Source organism: Limanda limanda, chromosome 13 (genome assembly GCF_963576545.1).
Source record: "Limanda limanda chromosome 13, fLimLim1.1, whole genome shotgun sequence".
Classification (NCBI taxonomy): domain Eukaryota; kingdom Metazoa; phylum Chordata; class Actinopteri; order Pleuronectiformes; family Pleuronectidae; genus Limanda; species Limanda limanda.
This window is the reverse complement of record NC_083648.1, coordinates 6984845-7007391: the sequence shown is the minus strand read 5'-3', so window position 1 is coordinate 7007391 and position 22547 is coordinate 6984845. Positions and strand designations below refer to the sequence as shown.

At 43.5% G+C, this 22547-nt stretch overlaps 1 protein-coding gene across 1 annotated transcript in view; it reads right to left on the bottom strand.

Annotated features, from left to right (window-relative positions):
- Positions 1-2727: 2727 nt before the first annotated feature.
- The window catches only part of LOC133018600 (rho GTPase-activating protein 29-like), a 32235-nt gene continuing 12415 nt past the window's right edge, over positions 2728-22547 (bottom strand). The window contains exons 3-22 of the mRNA XM_061084997.1: positions 17239-17382; positions 13086-13182; positions 12726-12798; positions 12412-12472; positions 11662-11811; positions 11202-11266; positions 10990-11100; positions 10569-10649; positions 9934-10104; positions 9685-9822; positions 9094-9281; positions 7863-8032; positions 7165-7308; positions 6637-6735; positions 5822-5985; positions 5543-5731; positions 5297-5434; positions 4842-5074; positions 4020-4320; positions 2728-3941 (exon numbers count right to left, since the gene is read on the bottom strand). Of these exons, the coding sequence (XP_060940980.1) occupies positions 2787-3941; positions 4020-4320; positions 4842-5074; positions 5297-5434; positions 5543-5731; positions 5822-5985; positions 6637-6735; positions 7165-7308; positions 7863-8032; positions 9094-9281; positions 9685-9822; positions 9934-10104; positions 10569-10649; positions 10990-11100; positions 11202-11266; positions 11662-11811; positions 12412-12472; positions 12726-12798; positions 13086-13182; positions 17239-17382 (3872 nt within the window). The 3' untranslated portion in view covers positions 2728-2786. The remainder of the gene's footprint in view (positions 3942-4019; positions 4321-4841; positions 5075-5296; positions 5435-5542; positions 5732-5821; positions 5986-6636; positions 6736-7164; positions 7309-7862; positions 8033-9093; positions 9282-9684; positions 9823-9933; positions 10105-10568; positions 10650-10989; positions 11101-11201; positions 11267-11661; positions 11812-12411; positions 12473-12725; positions 12799-13085; positions 13183-17238; positions 17383-22547) is intronic.

The window sequence follows — 22547 nt, the reverse complement described above, 5'->3', positions numbered from 1 at the left end:
GTGCCCCTGAGCAAAACACTGGCAGCTTGAGGGTTTCACTGTGTTGTCATGTTGACAGAACGAGAGCATTTCTCTACAGGAAAATACAAGTTTGTATAATGTTTTTAAAACTAACAAAATGTTTAGTTGAATGTGAGTTTAAAGTATAAACACGACTCAGTAAACCTGATTGGTAAAAAAAAAGCAATTTGTTTCTCCTCACGTCGACTTGTTCCACAATCGTTTCGGAGTCACTGATAAAACCTGAAATGCCAATCACGTCCACAGGCTGTGTGCAGATGGCCTCGGAAAAATGTCGGACACGAGGAGTAATTTGTTCAGAGTGACGTGTCCACTGGATCCGTGCAGAGCGTCGGAGCGAAGGACAAATAAATACTTGTCAGGAAAAAACGAGAGAGTGCAGCGGGAGAGCAGAGGAGATTATTATGTGTCCGACTTCTCTGAAATCTTCTCATGACTCAAACTGCCATGAGGTAATTACACATGACAGGACCTCTGGGAGCAGGATTGATAGAAATGTGAAGAAACGTCGGAATTAAGTCACTGGGATCAAGAGATAAATACAAACAAATCAAAATGCTCCACCAGGATTGGATGCAGGTAATTTAAAAAGCTAAATTAGTACCTGTCAGCTCTAACGTCACAATTACAACGACAGAAATCACAACAGCAAATCCGGATTCTTACCTTTTACAGAGCGACACTAAAGTTGCACGACATCGAGGCAAAGAGGTAACACAAACAAGATGAAGTGACAGAAAACAGTAAGCGAGGAAGAGGAGCTGCGTACGTCTCCTATAGCTGCTCCCTCACTCCCTCACTCCCTCTCTCTCTCTCTCGCTCTCCTACGCCTGCAGGTCAGCAGCACTCCTAATCTGATTGCTCTAATCTCCCAGCTCAACATGGGCAGGCGGAAAAAAAGACAACAGTCATCCATTTGGAAGGTAAACGTAGAGGGGATGTGCGGTGGAGAGGATGTGATGGAAAGGGGAGGGGGAGGTGGGGAGGGGGATGGGGGGGATTCACAGGTTTGATTCCCTCCATGTGGCCAAGATTCACCTGCAGAGTCATTGGAGGCCCTCGGCCAAACACTGAGCCAATCAGAGTTTTGACCCAGACTCAAAGTGACAGAGGAGGGCGAATGGGGGGGGGGGGGGGGGTTCTCGACAAGGTGGAGCAGGTGACACGGGTCGTTGGGTCGGGAATGCAGGAGACCTGACGGAGGCAGAGGGAGAGCGATGGAGAACTGAGGGGAGTTCACAGCTCGACTCGAAGACACAGAGAGCCGGTGCTGCTTCACTCCCTCAGCCGACAAATAGAGAAGGAACACACTGAGAAGAACAAGGTCACATGGTGTCAGATCAAATCTTGGCTCTGAGTCATTGTACATTGGAGCTGAAAACACGAGTTAATCAGTTTATGGGCAAAAATCTCCCGGGAAATACTCAAACAATCGAATAATCCTTTTTTTTAAGCATTAGCAGTTTCCTGAATCTCATAAGTGACTTGTTTTTGTTGGTGGCTTTTGTTGTTTAATAACTCCCAATAATATTCCAGAAAGAGACAAACACATTACAGACAAGTGCAACATGATCAAATTCTAATAATAGGTGAATTATTGTGTGTTTTCGATAAATGTCTCTATATTATCTGCTCTAAATTCCACTGGTCTAAGCAGGAAACTTCCTTGGAAATCACAGGAAATACATAAAATTAAATACGTAAAAAATAGTGGTATCCTTCGTTTACATCAGTGCAAATTTTAAATTTTTTTGGCTGTTGGTCGGACATTATTAATGGAGAAATAATTGGCATATCAATCAGTACTGAAAATCTTAACTTGTAGCAGAGGATCTAAATCCACTCAACTGCATCTCACTGCAATTTGTCCACTACAGCGGAAATAAAGCCGATAATCTGGATACACGAGTGAAACAAGGAAGAGTTGGGAACTGCAAATAAAACAGTTTATACCAAAAGGCTTAAAAATAACAAATGTTTTTGAAGCACTGAAAAAAAAGAAACACTCAACCTGGAGCAGAAATAACAGTTTAAAGAACATCTTTAATTTGCAGCAAGAAATTGTTGCATGTCATTTTTTTCTTTCTGTATAGTCACAAAATTGTAATGAGACAAAAGGACTGTGGCGAACATGCAGTATGTATGAATATAAAAAACGTAAACAGATACATAGGGCTTACATACTGAGAAAACAAATGTACCAATCACAGGCTACGGTGGAAAAATTCTTTCAAATGAAGAACCTCATGTTAAAAATAAAAAAAATGACCGTCGTCTATTCCTCGTGGAATAAAATGCAACATTTAGCAAATTTTAACAATAAAAGGCAACATTAGAATTACAACCTGTATTAAGTGCATTGTGTGATTAAAATAAAATATCATTATGGAACAAATAAAACTGAGCAAGACCTTTAAATCTTCTTTCTTTTTTACAAACAAATAAAATTGTGGTTGGCAAATTTTCTTTGTCGTAAAAAATAAACAATGTACATTTTTGATATTTAAGAACGTGACTCTGAACATTGGAGCCACTCGTTCAGTTTCGCTTGTTTTGAACTCGTAGAACCAAGCAATATTGACGCTATGACTTCAAAGTGTAAAATAGAATATATTAGTACTTATAACACTTTCATGGTTTATTTCACAGGCCTATTATTCTCCTCCCGCCCTCAGCTTGTTGGTAACCCCCCCCCCCCCCCTTGTATACACTATGGCACAGATACATTCATATTTACAGATAAAATGTTCTTTTTATATTTGGCATCAGACAAAGTGAGCCTCCCTGTGCTCCAGCTCCTGCAGCCGCCGGGTTCGCAGTCTTTGGTAGACGGGTTTGGTCTCGCTGGGGCTGAGGTCGTCCGGGCTACTCGGGGGAGGGGACTGAGGGGGGGAGAGGGAAGCAGAGGTCATGACCCCGGGGTCGATGGCGCTGTCGGTGGAGTCTTGGGTCTGGAGATGTGTCTGCGGGGGGCTTGTGAGGGCCGGGGAGGGGGTGACTCCCTGACTGAGAGGGGCGGAGGCCATGGTGGAGGTGGTGGTCGTGGTGGTGGTGACGGTTGTAGTCCAGTTTGGAAGCGTCCGAGCTCGGTTGTTGATGGAAACCGGCGGCTTGTAGAAGGTTCCGGGAGGAGGCTGCAGAGTTCTCGGTGCCCGGAGCGTGAGTGGAAGGTTCGGTGAGCTGCTGGATCCACCGGCTGAGCTGCCGGTGTCGTTTTCCCTTTTGGGCGTCCAGCCGGGCATGTAGGGGCTGGTGGAGAAGATGCTGGTCGAACCGGGAGAGGTGGAGACCACAGAGGTGGGGGGTGCGGTGGTTGAGTTGAGCGAGACGGGCACCGTGGCCTTTAGAGGTTGCACTCCGGCGCTGGAGGGCGGCAGGTTGGCCATGATCATTGCAGTCCTGGGTGTGACATCATAGTGCTTGTACTTCCTGTCCCATGTCCTCCTCTGCATCGAGTGCGTGTCGATGAAAGGCGTGATGTAGTAGGTGCTCACTCTGGAGGAGCCACTCTGCCGGGACTTCTCCGGCTCCGGTATCTCCCGTATGGTTTCAGAGACGCTCTCCCGCTCCGAGGAGGAGGCGGAGTCAACGTTAGCAGCAGCGTTTCGATTATTCCTCTCGCTGATCTGGACGGGGGCGGGCAGGCGCTCCAGCGGCATGCTGATCGGTCGGCAGCCCTGTCTGGTGCGCTGGGCGCGTAACTGGACCTTTGGCGCCGCGCTGGGAAGAGTGGGGCTGGTGATGCTGGGACGGCCGAACACCAAAGTGGACCTCTGGACTTCTGCTCCGCTGGACGCCTGGACCCCGTTGAGTTGGGCCGAGCCGTCGGTTCTGTCGGTTCCCGGCTGGACCTCCTGCACCTCGTTCAGGATGTGCGAGGATGGGATCACAGACGAGTATCTTTTGTACACTTTGGCGTTCTGCGGGAACAAAAATGGACAGTTTAGGATTAAATAGTCACTGAAAACCACATCTGTTTGTCCAGTTCCCGTCCTCACCTCTTTGATGTCCAGCAGGGAGGTGGAGTGTCTGCTGAGCCGCTGCAGCTTCTCCTCGGGGGTGAGCCTAGGCGACCCCTGGCCGGTGGCGGACAGGTCGGAGCCGGACAGAGGCGACACGTCAAAGACCGTGTGGAAGTGTCGGACCAGCAGCTCCACCATCAGAGCCTGGTAGGGGTAATCCACCAGGGAGGACAGGGACACCTCGGCGTCCGTCTGCCGGGGCTTCACCAGCGTGGGGCCGAAGATGATCCCCAGGTTACTCGCTGTCATCTTGTTCTCCTCCGCCTGCTCGTTCACTCTGAGGTCACAAGGAGGGATTGTTGGTTTCATTTAAAAACACAAATTTAAGGCATTAGTATTTATATATGTATTTAAGTAAGAGTTCAATAACTTAGAATCAGCGTAAGACTAATATTCTGCATTGTCGGTGTTGACTGTGACAAGAAGTAGAGGTTGTTACTGAACTACCTTCACTCGTCTAAAACCCTTTTCTGTCATGTGATTGTCAGTCTGTAAACACTAAAGAACACCAAACACCAAACACCAGTAATTTCTACATTAGATTTCTGGAAAATCATCAAATTTAAATAATAGGGAAATGATCATTCCTTTAAAAAATGTCCGTGCTTGTGTCAGAATAGAGGGAAAGACCCTAAACAAAAAGACCGTAAATAGAGTTAATGTTCTCTGTAACACTTCCTCTGTGCTTTAGGGTAGTTTCCATTAACCTTTGTGTCTTTTGAGGAAGTTTGCTTCAGTGTATTTGAGCAGAATTGCACATACATCTACCCGCTGTAGTTCTGTGTTTCCAGCTCTTACCTGCTCAGGTGAGCGATGAGGAAGCGCAGGGTCCTGTAGTTGGCTGCGGGAAGCTGGCGGAGCAGATCTCGGATCTTGAAAATGACTCTGTTGAGCTGGACGCTCGGACCGGCTTTCTCTCCGGTCTGGGTGTCGCGAGGTTTTCCGACCTCCTCCACGATCACTCGCTGACACTCTTTGGACAGGCCGATGATGTCGTTGTAGTAGCGATACAGGATCAGTGGCTCTGGTAACTGTATGAAGGAAACAGTGATGAGTGTGGTGGAAAATCAAGCTAACAGGGCATGTATATTCAAATAAATTCTGTATTTTCAAGGAGTATAAACAACAAAAGAGTAAAAGACTCTTTTTGTAGTCAACTGTTCTTTTGCTAAACGTCCCATTTTATAATGATTTTATCTTGTGTAATAGCAAAACATCTAACTCAACCTTATAAGGAAGCATTCGAGATGTACCTGTCTAAGGTAGAGTTTGAGCACGTTGCTGATGTCGTGAGGTGAAAGGTCAGACAGTTCAACCAGGTCCTTTCCGTTTTCAAACGCCTGACAGAGCTTCTCAACGCGGGATTTGGCTCCATTCACACGATAAATCCCCTGTGAGGAAACAACGGGTCCATCAATCTGAACACTTTCATTCTCATTTTTACTGTTAACAAAAGATATTAGGTGGCGAATCCACACGCGTCATAAAACGGACTTTACCTTGATGTTGAGGGCTCGACTCTCGATCTCAGACGTGCACTTCTTGATGATGAAGGGGATTCCATCCTGGCTGTTTTTGGATGCCTGGGTAAAGTCGATGCCGAACAGCTGAAGTCGGCCTTGCAGCTTCTTGTGGCCACACTGGATGGCAAGCGTCTCCAGACACTTCTTATGGCAGGCCAGGGAGCACTGGCAACACACAGTCAAAGAAACACAAATGTTTAGTAATTGATTCATAAATACGAAAGAGGAAATGTAGAAACGTTAATAGTATCATACCTCTTCACATTCTGCTCCGTGGAAAACGACCAGACTGTCGCACTCCCTGCATTTAGACGGCGCTCGCAGTTTTCGCAGTTTGTGGGTTTGAGCAGCTTTGGACATCTGAGCGTTTCGGAAAGGACCCGGAGAGCTGGCCGTCTCCGTCACCATCTCTGCCAGACCTGGAAATCACATCAGCTCATGAGGAAACTCAACACACAGGTGACTTCACGCTGAGTTCTTGTTTATGTTAGTTCTCCTTTCACAGTTTGTAGTTATTCACAAATTGAGTAACAATCCAATTCAAAAAAAAAATAAAAGATGTTATAAAACAAAGATATTAAAATGATCTAAATAATATAATGACCGGAAGCTATTATTCCAGTATGTAGCACACAATTCTATTTAAATTCTCATGGAAATTAGGTCAAATAAAAGAGGTGGTCTGCTGCTTCACTTAACAACGAGCAAACAAACATGTGCAGTAACTGGAAGAGTGCAGCGCAGATACAGGAAGTGTGAGCTGAGACTAAACGCCAGAACAAACACGGCCCACTTCTGTGCAGCTCTGTCGGGGGGGGGAAAGTTGCACGAAAAATCCACCAGTCAAACAAATGCAATAGAGCTGTTTGTTTGTGAGGTGCAGAGTGATCTCTAACTATGTCTCTTTCCCTCCCTCAACTCCTGTCACATAAATAGACCCATAGACTGACTGTGGTACTGCAGACACAAGTGTAAAACCTGTTTACACAATACATTGACATCCATCTTTCAAAGAAGAGGGCTGCATATTACACAACTTCATTTACACAACGCACACACACGTGTCTCACCATTGTCTGAGGGTGATGGTGGCTGCCTCTCATCCAAGTCATCAGCAGAAGACATGGTTCCGGTGGAGGGAGTCCTGGGTAGCCGTCGTTTAAAGTCACCTGCACACACAAAGAAAGGCGATTATAATTTGAAACCATTAATTTAATATCTAGAAATGAATAATGTAAATTGATGTACAGTTGTACCGTAGACTGGAACAATAACAGATAAGCTGTGATGCTCTACATGTGTATGGCTAATGCTGAATATTTCATAGCTATGCACAGCGTGGTTTGCGATTTCAGCCGTACAGGGAAGTGCAGAATTAAATAAACAATGAGGAAGTTACACAAAAGATTAGAAAATACCGGCGTGCCGACATTCTCGTTCAAAATTGTTATCAGAATAAATGCGTTTTTCTTTTCAGCCTTTCAAAGTGATGATTTTTAGTATTTTTCGCTATTTGATCTGCACAAATATTGCGTCCTCCTTTCCGTATTTTAAATACTTCCAAGGCAATAAAGGTTTGTTGAAATCTATCCTCATACCTGGACTGGCGGTCGGGGAGTCCATGGAGCGCGACTCACTGCTGCCTCCGGCGCTCTCCGAGTCGCTGCACATTCCGCCCTGGCTCCCCTGGCTTCCCTGGCTGCTGGAGGCCCAGGCTCTCAGCGGCGCCTGGCCTCGGAGCGCTGCACCAAAACAAACACAAACCACCGTTCACACTGGGACTGAGACACTGAGGAGAAACACGGCAGCGTGCCACTGTCCGCTTAGTGATATACTTAGCAGTTGTTTCAGTTATTTTCAGAGTCGAACGGTCACACAGATATTCCAGACTTGTGATGAGTAAGCAACACACAACTCAAACTGTTTGGATTATAGTGCTGAGAAAATTCCCGTGACACAGATGAACTGATAAGACCCTGAGAAGATCATGTGTAGATACTGGCTGGTTTTCAAGTTCATCTGAACAAGGGGATGTTCTGCCTGCAGCTTCAGCAACAACAATCAAACAGTACATATCCACAAAATGGTCAAGATGTCTTAATTGCAATAACCCATGTTTTAAAACTATTACTTCATCAATTACTGACCATCAGAATGTCATTTTAAGCTTGTGTGAATGCTCAGTATCAAACGACAGCTTCTCTGAATCCTGCTGATAATCACAGCACTCGCATATACAAAGGCTCCCCTTGTTTGGCTTGTGATCTTGCCACGAGTGCCATTAACTCATCTGCACCTTGTATGTCCGTGCTGCTGTTGGACCGCCGCTCGCCCATCTTCGCCGACCGGTGGGAGGGGCTGTCCACCTCGTCGCCGCTCAGCACGTCACACGAGGTGATGGACGCCTGCGACAGGTTGCCGTGGGAGGAATGAGTGCTGCCCACTGACCTTTTGTTGAACAAAAACCTGGGGAAATAAAAAGAAAAGATGTGCTTTAGGTTACATATGATGAATTTCACACTGTTGAGCAGGATTCCTGTTGTTCAGTATTATTATTTTACGCAGTGTGACTCTGCAGAGGTTTGTTGAACAACACAAGTGACTCAGACATTGCTTCATCAGGCGCTAACAGTTTTGCTTTTCATTTTCTAGCATGTAATCTGTTGTGTTAACACCTAATGTCAATATCATGAGTAATTATCTTCTGATCTACTGAGTCAAATTTGTATCTATCATCTGTATACTACAGTACTACTGTAGTAATACTGAGTGCTAACATACTGTAGTACTAGGGTTTTTAGGAATATTAGCTCTATGCTATAGAAGTAACCTTTCTGCCTCTGTCCATTAACACTCAGATTGAGGAAACTCAGGGTTTTGTTTTTAATAGACTTTGCTCAAAGCCTTTTAATCCAAAATGCTCATTGAGATTTGTTGTAACTACCAATGCTATTTGAGTTACAGCGTCATATATCCGACATTTAACGTAGAAACCCAAGTTATAAAGCATTTGCTTATTTTGTCCGTGAGCTAAACCAGAGCCAAACTCTCACGCTCACAATCTCCCCTGCTGCATTCAGCCTGCGCCACAGATATTTCCTGAGGAAGGGCAACAAATTCAACACGCATTCTGTCTCTCCTTGGTTCCCTCTCTCTCTCTCTCTCTCACCTCCTCCCACTCTGACTCACATTTACCTTTGCTGAAAGGAGAACTAAGTAGCTTCCAACAGGGTGGGAGAGACTGTGAGAAATGTCGAAACCCCTGTTGTGTAAAAATGAAATTGAATCCAAAACGACCAAGAACAATAAAACAGCTGAACAAACACAAATATATGACCTCACAGCCTGTGACTTTTGTATTCAGAACAACCTGCCTTGTGACCCCTCGTTTACCCGACTGTAAACCCTCAAACACGAGTGTAGCAAGCAGATTTCACACTTGCACGAGCTGAGGAGCTTAAGTCTGACTTTCGAGACGAGGATTTCATGCTCTCTTAGCAGTTTCAAAGCCACAGTCCTCGGGGTACCTGGCATTGTCAGAGGAGATGGAGTCGGAGTGCACACGCTCTTTAGGCAGGTTCTTGGGAAGGTTCCGGACGAACTCGGCGTAGCATTCGCCCGGCTCGTACAGCTTGGCGCTCTCGCTCAGGGACTGGTAGTGGGCAGGAAGAGACACGGTCTGAGCCTGCTGCATCTGAAACCAGTTCACGGTCACCTGGAGAATAACAATGAGTGAGGGAGCAAGTGAGCCACGAGTGATTGTAAAGGAATAAAAGAAAAATTTACAGAAATACAGGGAGACAACATTCTTGCATGTACTGTGGTTTCTTTTGTGTCGATGTCATATGGCGGGTTTTGTCAGCCTAGAAATTACTTTAAATAGGGTTAAAGGATCATACGTACAGTTTGTAAGTCTATGTAATGTTAAAGCTTTTATGTTTAAATTAAAACATTCAAACCTATATTAAGTGTGAATCCTTAAAATCTTTTTAAGTAAATTGAAATGAATGGTTTTAGTCTTATGTTTCTATTTCTCATTGTGTGGCTACTCATTTGTTTACAACTGTATGTAAGATATTTCTATAAAATACTTGTAAATGTCCTTTCTGTCAACTCACCGCTTTGAGGGTGAGGTCGCACTGAAAGACCATCTCTCGGAGCTGTGTGAGGATGGTGCTCTTGGCGTTGGCCAGATCCATCCTCCTGACGCCTGCGTCAACCATACAGCTCTGGTACTGGTCCTGTGCCTCCTCCGCCTGAAGCAGAACAATGGATTCAGGGAAGAGTGTGAGGAGGTGACGGAAGCACTGAATCGTCAAGAAAACACGTGATACAGCACCATTCATTGTCCCACTGTTATTTCTTACCTTCTGCAGAGCCTCCTCCTCCAGCCTCCTCTTCTTCTCCAGCTGTTTGTTACCAGCGTTATTGGACTGCTCCTCCTGGGAGCGGTTGGCGGAGGAGTGGGCTTTCTGGTACTCCTCTCTCCTCTGGGACTTCAGCGCTCGTGCTTTACGCAAGGTTGAATCTGCCTCTTGCTGCCGACACCACACAAAAGGTCAACATCATTAAAATAGTGGGTGTGGAACAGTTATTATAAATATTATCAGACACACCTTAGTAGGTGATCAACATTGCATGTGAATGGACATTATCATTATTATTAATCAATGAAACAAAGACTGATTTGAGAAAAAAGAGCAGAGAAGACCAAAAGAGAAATCGCTTATATCTCATTTCAATGTAAAATGAATTTTTATATATATATACATATATATATGAGTTATAATGCAACTTTAAAAAATGGCTTTGTGCCATTGACTGTATGAAAACATTTTAATTAGGTTGACATTTGCATCTCTGACAATTTCTTGGCCGTCTGACAACATTAACTGTGGAATGCTGATTAGTCTCTTATACAAAAAGGAAGCTTGTTCACATTGCTACTGACTCAAGGGTAACCACCTTATAGTGTGTGGCCGTATAGAGACTCTTTACATACCATTTTCTTTTGTTCCCTCTGCCACTGCTCCTTGATGTCTTTCCTCAGCTTGTCGAGTTCATTCTTGCGAGCGAGAAGAGGCTGGGAGCAGATGGAAGGTCAACAATTACAATGAGGCATTTGCAAAACGTTTTCCTGCCAAGTGTATTCTCAAAAGAAATTGTTAGGATGTCAAGTATGCAAGAAATGCTTGTTTGTCTCAATTAGTTGGCTTTCTATAAATACTACTTCCGACGAGATGCTTCCAGGGAATCTGACCCCAAACACTTTCAAACTTTCTCTGTCCAAACTTCCTTGACCATTAACGTCACTACAGGCTTTGGTTGTGTCAGAAATGTTGGTTAGAAAGACAGAGCATAAAACTAAGATAATTTAAAGTTTGGACGCTAGGCTTCACTTTGGTTCTTCTTCTCACTCTTACCTGTATGAATTTATTTGTTTGAAGAGCCATTGCAGTTTGTATAAGCAGCTGGTTGTATTCAATGTCCTTCTTGAATGTGGAAACGTAGATATCACTGAATGGCATGTAGTCCTTGGGAAGGAATGAAATAAAATAAATTGATTTCCTCATTATTATTTGTCATAAAGAACTTTTGTAATGAAAGATGTGGGGAAACAGTTTTATTTTGTTACCTGTTGACCGGCCAGTGTCTTTGCAGACTCGGCCATTTTGGCAAAACTTTTAGCATATTCAATATCTAAAAGAGAAAATGAGAAAAGGGAAAACTAAGGGTTATTGGGCTATAAGTAACATTATGAACAACACAGCATGATAAACCATCATCTTAAAATGGAGACCCAAGGCAAACATGTAAAGGGTTTTAGCAAAAATATTATTACAAAACAAAACATCAGCTAAAAAAAGCTAGTACAAGAACAGTACATCTGCAATTAATGATAATGAAGTTCCAGGTGTATGTAATGGTTGATAAAGAAATTATGTCTCTGAATAAAATAAATATGATGAGCAAATATAGCAGATATTTTTTGCTAGAAAGCCAAGAACCGATCCTGCGGCCGCTGCAGGTTCTCAACTATGATGCGATGCAGTATCTCTCTGTTTGCAGCCCAGTCAATGGTCTCAGTGTCTCACCCATTGCCATTCTTTTGTCCATCCAGGCCAGAAGGTCTTTGATGTACTTGGACCAGGCCTTGGCGTAGAGCAGAGCAGACTCCACCCCGCTGTCATTCTTCACCAGAGTCAAGTCCACTTCCTCCTCCCGGGACAACGGCACCTCCGGGCCTGTGGAGCCGGCAGAGGAGATACACACATCAAAAAGAGAGCCACTGGAAACACATGGTATCAACAAAATTGCCAAGCACTTGATTGATGTGTCTCACTGTCACCAGATGTGTGTGGGTGGTGAATGAAGTTGACAGAGTGGGAGGATGTAAAAGCGTCGGGTATCTTTAAAAAAAGTCCAAACAGCGTGTTTTAATTTTTATTGGTTAAACTGAGATACCACTTTTCCCAGCGGGCCACCGTCGGATTCAACACATATCCCATGTGTTGCCCATCCCACACGGAGCTACGGCTAACAGGCAAAGAATGTGAGATATGTGGCCGGAGAGGGAGAAAACGAGCAGCTTGCATGAAAAAAAGCAGCAGAAATAACAGGGGTGGAAGTGGAGGTTTAGGGCGGGTCTACCTCAGGCATTCGAGAATCCAAAACCTAAATCACTCGGCCAACTCACACACTGACACTCTGGGCCGCTCGGGCCTGAAGCGCAACCATTAAACAAATTGTTAAGTAGCTGTTAATAGCTATTAGATTTCAGAATGAGAGTGTGTTTCACGCTCGCTGTGCTCGGAGGCAGATGACAAAATGTGAATGACACTTACCCACAAGGTCGTTTTTCTCTGAAACGTATCCCTCAGGATCCACAGAGAGGTTGTCGTAGGACTGTGAAAAAGCCATTTTAGATGAAAAGGAGAGAAAAGCAGACATACAATCAAAGTCAGACATCAGACGCGACTGGGTTCTCAACACACCAATTAAGAGCAGAAAGCAAGTCTTTGAGGCTTTCTTTAAATGGAGGCATGGTGAAATTGGTGCTTTAGTGCACCCTTTTGAAAACTGTCATGTTTCAAAACAAAGCTTTGAAGAAAAAAAAAAATCTGGACTGAAAGCTGGGACTTGAAAAACGGTGTCTCACCCTGGTTCTCCTGGTCTGGGGGTTCCCCAACCCTGAGCCGCTGTCCACATCTCCCATAAGGAAGTCAGAAACTCTGCGGAGCAGATGTGGGGATGCAGATGTGTGTTATAAATACAGTTTCATACGGTTTAAGTTGCAAGCTAATCAGTTTGAGAGCTATGGTGTTATTAAAGCGTCAAATTCAGAAAGGAAATGACTGAAATCATAGATATATGCTTATATAAGATTAAGTTGGAAAAGACAAACAAGCCCACATCTGTCGGCTGAAATCTGCAACACTTTTCTTGCCAGTTACACAAAACAGCAATAAATAAAACATAATCCAGTGGTGTTGAAAAGGCAAACAAGCGTTGTACTCACACATTGCCAAATGTGAACGCCAAAGTGTCGATGGATGTGTGTATCTCGCCGAATATAGCTTTACTGTTTTCTGGGTTCACTTCCTTGAAGTTGACGCCTGTGGAGAGTGATAAAACACAAAAGAGCCTTAGCTAAAATAAAACCACAATGCAAACCAGTTTATGCACAGTACGTTCAACCGTTCAACAATGTTATTTACACAGCTGTATGAAGTGTTATCCACAGATATTGTAAACACAGCAACAGCAGATTAAATAAATGACATGAAAATAAAAGAAAAAGGTTAAGTTTATATTCTGAACCCAACAACAATGTATTAAGTGCAGACTGGATGCTGTCATTTGTCCCATAGTATCATCTGTTTTTATTTGCTGAAATAATACTGATTTCAGATCACATATGACCACTTGGCTCATACAAAGGCAAAATCTTAAGATTTCTTCTGAAGCAGCCTCGAGGACCTTTAAGAATGTATTCAGAAACAATCCGAAATTGTCCCTCTTTCGTTCTTATGTCTTATAATTCAAAAAGTCCTCTTCCAATCAATTGTACACATTCTTTCGCTTTGAGCTCTTTTGGCAACAGGACGTCCAGAGACTTCAGATACCAAGCAAAGCCACTGCAGATCGACAAACCTCCGAAAACATGCGCACGGCGCTTTCGTTCTCAGGAAACACTTTACTCAGCGAGAGGACATTTGCAGAAAGCAGCAAGAGAAACCAAAGACACACTCAGTGAAATCCGACTACTTCCTGTCTGCCCCGAAACAGGAAACACTCACACAGCTTGAGTTCTGTGACATGTAACGCTTTAGACAGCGGCGACGAGACTCACCTTTTCAAATCGGACACCTGGCGTCACTCTCGAGTGACCAGGTCCAGAATAACTCCACAATAAATCGCTGGAAAAAATTAACTCCCAAAAGTTCCGGTTTTCGAAGCGGCTATCTAGCTTTTGCGGTTTTCCTTTTTTGCGAGCAAACAAATCCATGTCAACGGCGGCTTGATGATTGTAAATTCCCGACTCGCGAAGAAGCACAGAAAGGTCATGGCCCCCTCGGCTGGGGAGGGAACCCCACGTTCCAGGGAGTCTCTTGTGGGAGACAGAGAGAGAGAGGAGAGTGCAGCGGTGCGAGCCTCCCTGCCGTGCACCTCCCTGGCCCTGAATGCTAGCGTACAACTCTGCTCTGACTTCTTCCTCAGGACATCCTGTGGATCTCATAACAATGATTCCAGCGCTCTGCCCCCCCCCAACCCCCACCCCCACCCCTTGTCACAATTGAAATATGGAAGCTGCATCACTCAAGTACAGGGGCCATTGTTTTCTCACGACTGAGCTGTAACTGGGACAATTAACCCCTAAAAAAAATACCTCGAGTGATTTAAAGCATATCTGACTATTTTAATTCCGTTATATAACATGAATCATCTGGTGTCACAGATTTAAAGTTTACTGGAATATAATAGGTTCATTCTTTAGGGGAAACACCAAAAAAAACAATCATAATACTTGCAGGAGAGATCACGGGGCAGTGTGCTTTTTTTAGATCAATTAAATAAACAACAACAATATGTTTATCTGCACAGACAAAGAAAGTGTCTTTGGCCAGCACATACAAGATTGATTGCTGTAAACAAAACACACTCTGTCAGCTGCCAACATCTCCTCCAGACAAAAGGAGGACAGAGAGCAGGGGAAGAATTTCAATAAGTTGAGGAGTTGGACACTTTTATTGCAGCGTCCTGCAGTTTTTCAGCCGGAAGAACGGAAAAGAAACATAAGCTCAAAACGTGAGCAGGAACGAAACCTTGCTGGAGTCTTGTTTTCAGGCCAATGAAAGGCTTTGCAAAGTTCATATTATTATGACACACGAATGACGGAGGAAGAGGAGGAGGAAGGCACGTGGTTCAATAATCTAGGGGAAAAAAAACACTGCTCATTATACAGTTGAGTGGAGCTCAGCACGTTCCTGACATTTACGGGTTTGTCAAAATGTGTCTACAGTGTCAAATTAAACACAAGAGCAGGTGAGCAGCTTGAGTGGAGTGACACCTACATGTAAATGGCCTTTGAAACTGGTTTGGCGGCTCTGTGTTTGGAGAGGGAGGGGAGGAGGAGGAGGAGGATACGAGGAGAGAAACACGAGTCAGGGGACGACACACTCTGAAGACAAGAGAGGAGCACGAGACCTGTTATCATCTGAAACTTTGTATTTTCATCTCTGACGTCTCGCTGACTCACTCCCCTTTCCTCCTTGGGCTCTCTGGCTCTATCACTATTGTGTTACTGGCCATTAGGGACAAGTCCAGGCAGAGGGTGGATGGAGATGTAAAGCACCCCCTTGTGGAAAAGCTAATTCCCGAGTTTATGTCAACAGGACACGAACACAACTAGTTTATTTACTGCAGTATTAAATGACAAAGCTAACCTTACAGATAGGAACAATGACGTGTACTGTAGCACCATCAGTCTGTCTATGTAAGGGGGTTTCCAGGCAATTTTTGGAAGCAATATACTCATTACAAATATAATCCTCTTCTCTGAAAGTAATGATATCTTCAACCTTTGCTGACATTAAGTACTGAGTGGAACAAGTGTTCCCTTTAGCGCAAATTCGATATTTAAGTTGCAATTGACTGGAATTACTTAACATTTTAATGATAACCTGTCGGAACGGCATGTCCTTTAATTGATAAAAGATAAAACAAGTATTATAGTGAATATATATCTGTTATGTGTGATCACTTCTACCACCAAAAAGTATTTTTTAATTCTTTGTAAATTTGAAAGTTTAGGAAAACCATTTAGTTTCTTAACTGTTTAAAAGTTTCCTAGAAATTGCTGCCTTCAAGTTTTTATAGACGTATAAATAAGCGTATAAATATTAGAAACCTTCAGTTATAAATAAGAATTTCATTTTCAATCCGGTCAGTTCCATTACACTGTCACAAGCATATTATATTGTATTGGATCTCTTGTTTCCTTTTTGCATTTGACATGTGGTAAAGGTAGCAGCGAGTGGGTTAACCATCGCTGACGTGTGTTCCTCGAAAAAAATACTGAAAAGTAGGTCACAAGGCAGCATTGAGACAGGAAGGGCTAGGTACCCAACTCAAATATTTTCAAAAAGGTACCAACCCCATAGATACTGAGATACTGATAGAATATGAAAACATGCCACGTCATTCCATACCTTGAGACTAAATCGTATCAGCGTCACAGTCAATAAGCATGGAGCATGCTTGTACTGAGATCTAACGATGCTGACGTATGGCATCGCTATATGAAAATGTCATATATGCAGGTAGGAAAAACAAAAGTGCATCAGATATCTGGTAACCTCTAGATTCCCAGTTTGACTCTGGCTTTGGTATGTTTTTATTTATTGATATTATGTAAAGAAACTTACTTTATAAGTTTATATCATAAACTTGTTTGCAGGAAAAAATGCCAATGTACTCAAAGATAAAACTAAACAATTGAAGCCGACAATTTAAGTTACACCTAAATGTGGCAAATAGATCATCTCGTAATCTGAAATGTAATTTTGTATAAAGTTTACATTAAATGGTATCATTAAGGAACTGGTATTGAAGTCAAAGTGGTTGTAAAAACACAAGATAAAGAAAACCCAGGGTAGGTGAGGTGTCAGACGACCTTTGACTCCACACAGAGAAAAGAATGAAGAAACGAGGATGTGCTTGGCTGGCGAGCAGCGAGCCCAGGGGCCTCCGCAGCCGCTGCAATGTGGAATGCAAATTACAGTCGTGTCGTCTCCGCTGTGGAGATTCTTGTGTGCAAGTCAAGTGGAGAATTGCGGTGGATCACGTTTCCAGCCGATCCACTGGTGAGTTGAGTCTTTGTGTTTGTTTTCGTTCAGCGGGACGGGGAATGGATCAACTGCGTACGGAATAATAACCTCTCACATGATGTTCTTTAAAAAATACAAATCTCGTAGCCAACTCCAACCAAGCATGAATCAATAAAGAATTCCCCACACCGGCATGAAAGACTGACCTGGAGGCCTTTGCTTCATCCTGTAACGCCACATTGAGATGTCATGTCAAGACGATTGATCAGCATACAGGCGTCTGTGTGCGTTCACCTGCATGCCTGTGTGTTCCCATGCGGGCCCCTGGGGGTAGTTACTGACCTTTGACCTTGGCAATGACCGTGCCAGCCGCTCCCAGGATGTCCACCGAGTTGAGGGTCTGGTGCTTGCCGATGACGGCCTTGAGGACACGTAGCAGCTCCGTCAAACGCTCCTGCACCACCTTCTGAAGACCTTCCTGATTCTCTGGACCGAAACAAAACGAGATAGCACGACAACGTCACAAAGGTGATGTCACGAATGAGGACAGGAACAACAGAGGCTTCATTATATCCAAATGCCTGAGATGGATAGATTCCACTCATGCGTTTTTCTTTCATTTGTCCAAGTCACCGTTAAACAATGTATTTTCGAGTCACAGCGTAAAATGAATTCCTCAAATTCCTTTTGTAACTGCCAAACGTATTACTTGGCAAATAGTCATTTTCAAACTATGAAACTATGCTGTCACCTTTTGACTGATCGAGACAATTCCCCTCAGGGCGAAGAAAGACAGTGTGTGCTCTGTTATGTTTCTCAGTTTGAGCGGTTGCTCCTCCAGACGGAACGTGAAGGACAAAGACAGTGGTGATTAAAAGTGACTGACAAACTCTGTTGCAGGAAACTAGTGTGATGCAACGTCTTTTGCATTTCCTCCAGGCAGAGTGACAACGGACACGACTCATGAACATGTTTGAGTGTCTCAGTCACAGCAGACACTTCCGTTCAGGTGAAGAAGAGAGAGAGAGAGACATGATTACGTGCTGTTTGTGCTGTGTGGTTACATGAGGCAGAGTCGACCTTGAATGTCAGACTTAACACAAAAGCCACAGACTTTAAAATCGACACAACAAACACTGTGCTCATCAAAATCTAAGTCACAAATCCCTGTTTGACGTAAGAAACAATTCAATTACATATTTATTCTTACTTATTCGACTATTTACAGCTTAAAAACAGAGTCTGCGTTTCCGTGTGATGCAATTTGTCAACGATGAAGAGACAGTCATGTTAAAGATGAAGAAAGAACATTTCAGAGGTGACTAATGTGCAACAGCTTTTATCTGCAGCAGACGGAGTGAGTGGAAGGAGGAGTTGAGAAAGATGTCGGCTTGCTCTCCGTTACCAGTGAGCTTTCAGAAAATGACACTTGAAGAGGGAAAGAATGTACAAAATGCATTCAGGTAGCACGTCAACGATTAGCCTTTTGACCATATCACATTCTATCAGCAGTTCTGCTTTGAGAGGCATGCCTTTCCTGTAGAACCGGGCAAAGCAGAAGTGTACCCTCATTTGCCGGTGTTTAGGCAAGCGGCTTCCAGTCATTCTATGAACTTCTGAAATGTTCCTGAAATTTGCTTGGGGGAATGAACATGAAAAGACAAATGCTCGAATCAGTTGCGCCTGACACTTCCAGAACTTTTCCTGCCATCTCGCTAGTAAAGTGTCAAGAAAGCAGCCATACAAGTAGAAGACGACAACGAAGAAGTCGAAGAAGTCAGATTGGAGAGGTTCCAGAAGTTTTGGTTATAAGGACTGACGTCAGTTTACGTGCTTTTTGAGCTGTGTGGTTACATATGAGGCAGAGTCAACCTCGAGTTAAACAAATGTCAGACTTAACACAAAACCACAGACTTTAAAAATCGACACAACAAACACTGTGCTCATCAAAATCTAAGTCACAAATCCCTGTTTGACGTAAGAAATGCCATATGTATTCATACTTATTCGACTATTTACAGCTTAAAAACAGAGTCTGCGTTTCCGTGTGATGCAATTTGTCAACGATGAAGAGACAGTCATGCTGAAGATGAAGAAAGAACATTTCTGAGGTGACTAATGTGCAACAGCTTTTATCTGCAGCAGACGGAGTGAGTGGAAGGAGGAGTTGAGAAAGATGTCGGCTTGCTCTCCGTTACCAGTGAGCTTTCAGAAAATGACACTTGAAGAGGGAAAGAATGTACAAAATGCATTCAGGTAGCACGTCAACGATTAGCCTTTTGACCATATCACATTCTATCAGCAGTTCTGCTTCGAGAGGCATGCCTTTCCTGTAGAACCGGGCAAAGCAGAAGTGTACCCTCATTTGCCGTTGTTTAGGCAAGCGGCTTCCAGTCAGTCTATGAACTTCTGAAATGTTCCTGAAATTGACTTGAAGAGAATGAACATGAAAAGACAAATGTTCGAATCAGTTGCTCCTGACATTTACAGAACATTTCCTGCCAGCTCGATAGTAAAGTGTCAAGAGAGCCGCCATACAAGTAGAAAACAACAAAGATGTCAAATTGGAGAGGTTCCAAAAGTTTTGGTTATAAGGGCTGACGTCAGTGTTGATGTGCTGAGAACATGTGATTGACAGAGCGGATTTTACATGTAATTTCCTGCCTCCTGCTGCCTTGTCCAGGTGCCATCCATCACCTGAATGTTCTGGACATTTTCCTGTTGTTGAGAACGCGTCTGACTCGGACAATTTCCTGCTGTGTTCTTTCATATATAACAGGCCAACGCAAAATTGATGTACATCTTCCGGAGCTCATGTCTCAGAATGGCTGTATTTAGCCAAGCGTGTTCCTGACCCACAGTACACTTAATCACAGCCTTGAACTTCCTCTATAGGATTGTTCCTGCTTTAGAAAATAAAGTTGCTGTGTGTGTTCAACGGAGATTTAAGCTCTTAATCTAGAAATAACAGCCGACAAGAAAGAAAGTGCAAATAGAGACATGATACATTTTCTCCAGTCCTTGTCAGGATCTAATGCGTGTTAATCAGCGGCTGCTCTGCAAGCTGCCACAAGACAATAGGTGAGTTCATGTCTATCTCGCTGTTTTTTCGAGGAAGCAGTTGCACCGTCTGGAAACGAGAAAAAAAGCCATCTGTTTTCCATAAATGCCGTCCCAGCAGGCAGCAGAGTGAGATGAGAGGCTGAATTCATTAGAATTACAGAGGAAGGGAAACTCAGGGCCCGGGTGGGTGTGTGTGTGTGTGCCTGTGTGTGGGTCGTATTTGTTGCTCCTCTATTATTCACACACACACACACACACACACGACTAGATGATTTGGCTAAAGTAAAAATACACAACTGACACATAAACCAAGGCCATCTGTGACGCTGCTACGAATGACAGTAGGCAACAATCACAGGGTAACAACTCAGAGAACACATAAGTCGATCTAGCTGGTCAAAAGTTAACTAATCCTTGTCCCCAGATTCCCCCAGTCAGGATTAGTCAAAGTCCTGTAGATCAGGGGCTCACCTGCTCCCCGGCCCCAAGGCGAAAAGTCCCTGACCCGGCAACACACACTTTGAAGTCGACCCTCCCTCCCAACGCCGACAATGGGCCTTCATTAGGCACCCTCCCCTTCCTTTCAACCCTCCTCCTCAGTTGCGGTCATTGGGGTATTTTTGGTAAGCTCACTGGCGTTTGAAGATTTTCTTATCAAAGTTAAGGGTGAGGTTTGGGCTCTTAGCATATGAGAGCCGCGTCCCTAATGAGGTACACGCCGGGAGAATTCGCACTTTGCATGACAGAGGCTGAGCTTGACTGAAGGAATCACAGATGTAATGTAGGTTAGGATCACCCATTTCCATTTCCTCTGGAAAAGAAAAGAATTTAATTAAGACTGAGCTGTTCTGCAGAGGAGCAGAGGAGATACCAGTTGTAAAGGAGGAAAAAACAAAAGCCTGGGATGTTGTGGCAACAAAGACTGACGGATGTCCTGAGCCAATCAGCTGGACCGAAGTCGAGGCCAAAAAGGACATTTTGTCATGGACTGGTACAGGCTGTGTCCATTGTTTACCGTCACCCACTGGCAGCTGCCACACCGCTGTGCAGAGTTAAAACACTGCGATGGAGAAGCACAAAGAAACAAACAGCAGCCAGCGATTTTAATGGATGACACACAGTGACAGTGACCTTCAGTAAACCAAGAGCGTGTCCGCAAAAATGACAGCAGAGCTTTGTACATTTACTTTAACAATGATTTAAACTACACATATGAAGTGCTGAGGGGATGTCAAAATCTTGTATTCATTTTCCAACAGATCTTCTATAAAATATATAAATTATATTTGTGATTTTGAATATTTTGTATTTTATCACTTCTATATCTCGAAGGTGTTGTTTTTATATAAACCATTGTTTCTACCAAATTGCACTTTTTCCTTTTCATTAATGTAGTTTACATTCATGTTTTGTAAAATGAACAATTAATTGTAAAATAAATAGTGTGTATTTGTATGTAGCACTGATGTAAACCTTCTTTGGACTAATCATGTACTGTGCTGCTGTAATATAAAAAGGAATATAAAATTTAGCGGAATTTTCAGAGCAAAAACTATGCTGTTTTCATTTGCTTCATAATGACAAAGTTTGATTCATTATTTTTTTAATTCAAAAAATATATTTCATGATGGTGAAAATTATCCTTCTTTGTACTGTGCACATGACTTTCCCGTTTGTTTGTGTGCGTGTGAGCACAGTCGGTGGGAAATTAGGCTACTCAGATCACTGTCAAATCTTCACCCTAAAAACCCGGATTAAAAAAAATATTCAATACAAAAACATTCCATTCAACAATCGAGAGCGGGAATAAAGTTATCAAAACAAGGTCAAACTCTGTGTGACAGCTCACACTGATCGCCACCAGTGTTGTGCTGTGAATAGTGTGAGAGGATCCGTGCTCAGTGCAGCGTGAGACAGCTGAGAAAAAAGCCGGTTCAAATCAGTGGTGAGTGGTTTTGTCACAACAATGGCATCAGAGGGCGCACTGGAAATTGGTGGCAATTGTGGGGGGACCCTGCTATTGTTTTGGTAGAGATAACAGCGTTGAGGCAGAGAGGCGGGCCTTATTGTTTGAAGGAAGACCCCCCCGCTGCCAGTGCCAACCCAGCTCAAGGCCGCATCGCCTGTGATGGGATGAGCTGTAGTCTGCTTCTTTTATCTGAAGACCTCCCTCCCTTTGAGGAAAAACATTTACAATTACAAATGGTTAAAATAAAAAAAATATGTGGACGTGAATTCTACCTATCTTTCGTTTTTCTGTGTGAAAAAATAAACACAGTTTTCAGCATCAACGCAACAGTTTAGAGTAGAAATAGAACTAAAACATGTACGTGACTTATGTGTGCTCTACTCTTTAACAGCTATTTTCGTACAGTGTTTCTCATAGGTTGTGAATTTACTCGCGATGTAAGGGGATGAGGAAAGTGACAAATGTTCCTGTAGAGACTCGTGAAGTTGAGAAGCTGAGAGTTAACCCAGGATATATTCTGCTGCTGCAATTTACCGGTGTTCCCTAAATGCTTCTCATGCAGAGACCTTGAGGCTAACATTAGCAAGCATGCTACTGTCCGATATTAAAAGCGACGGTT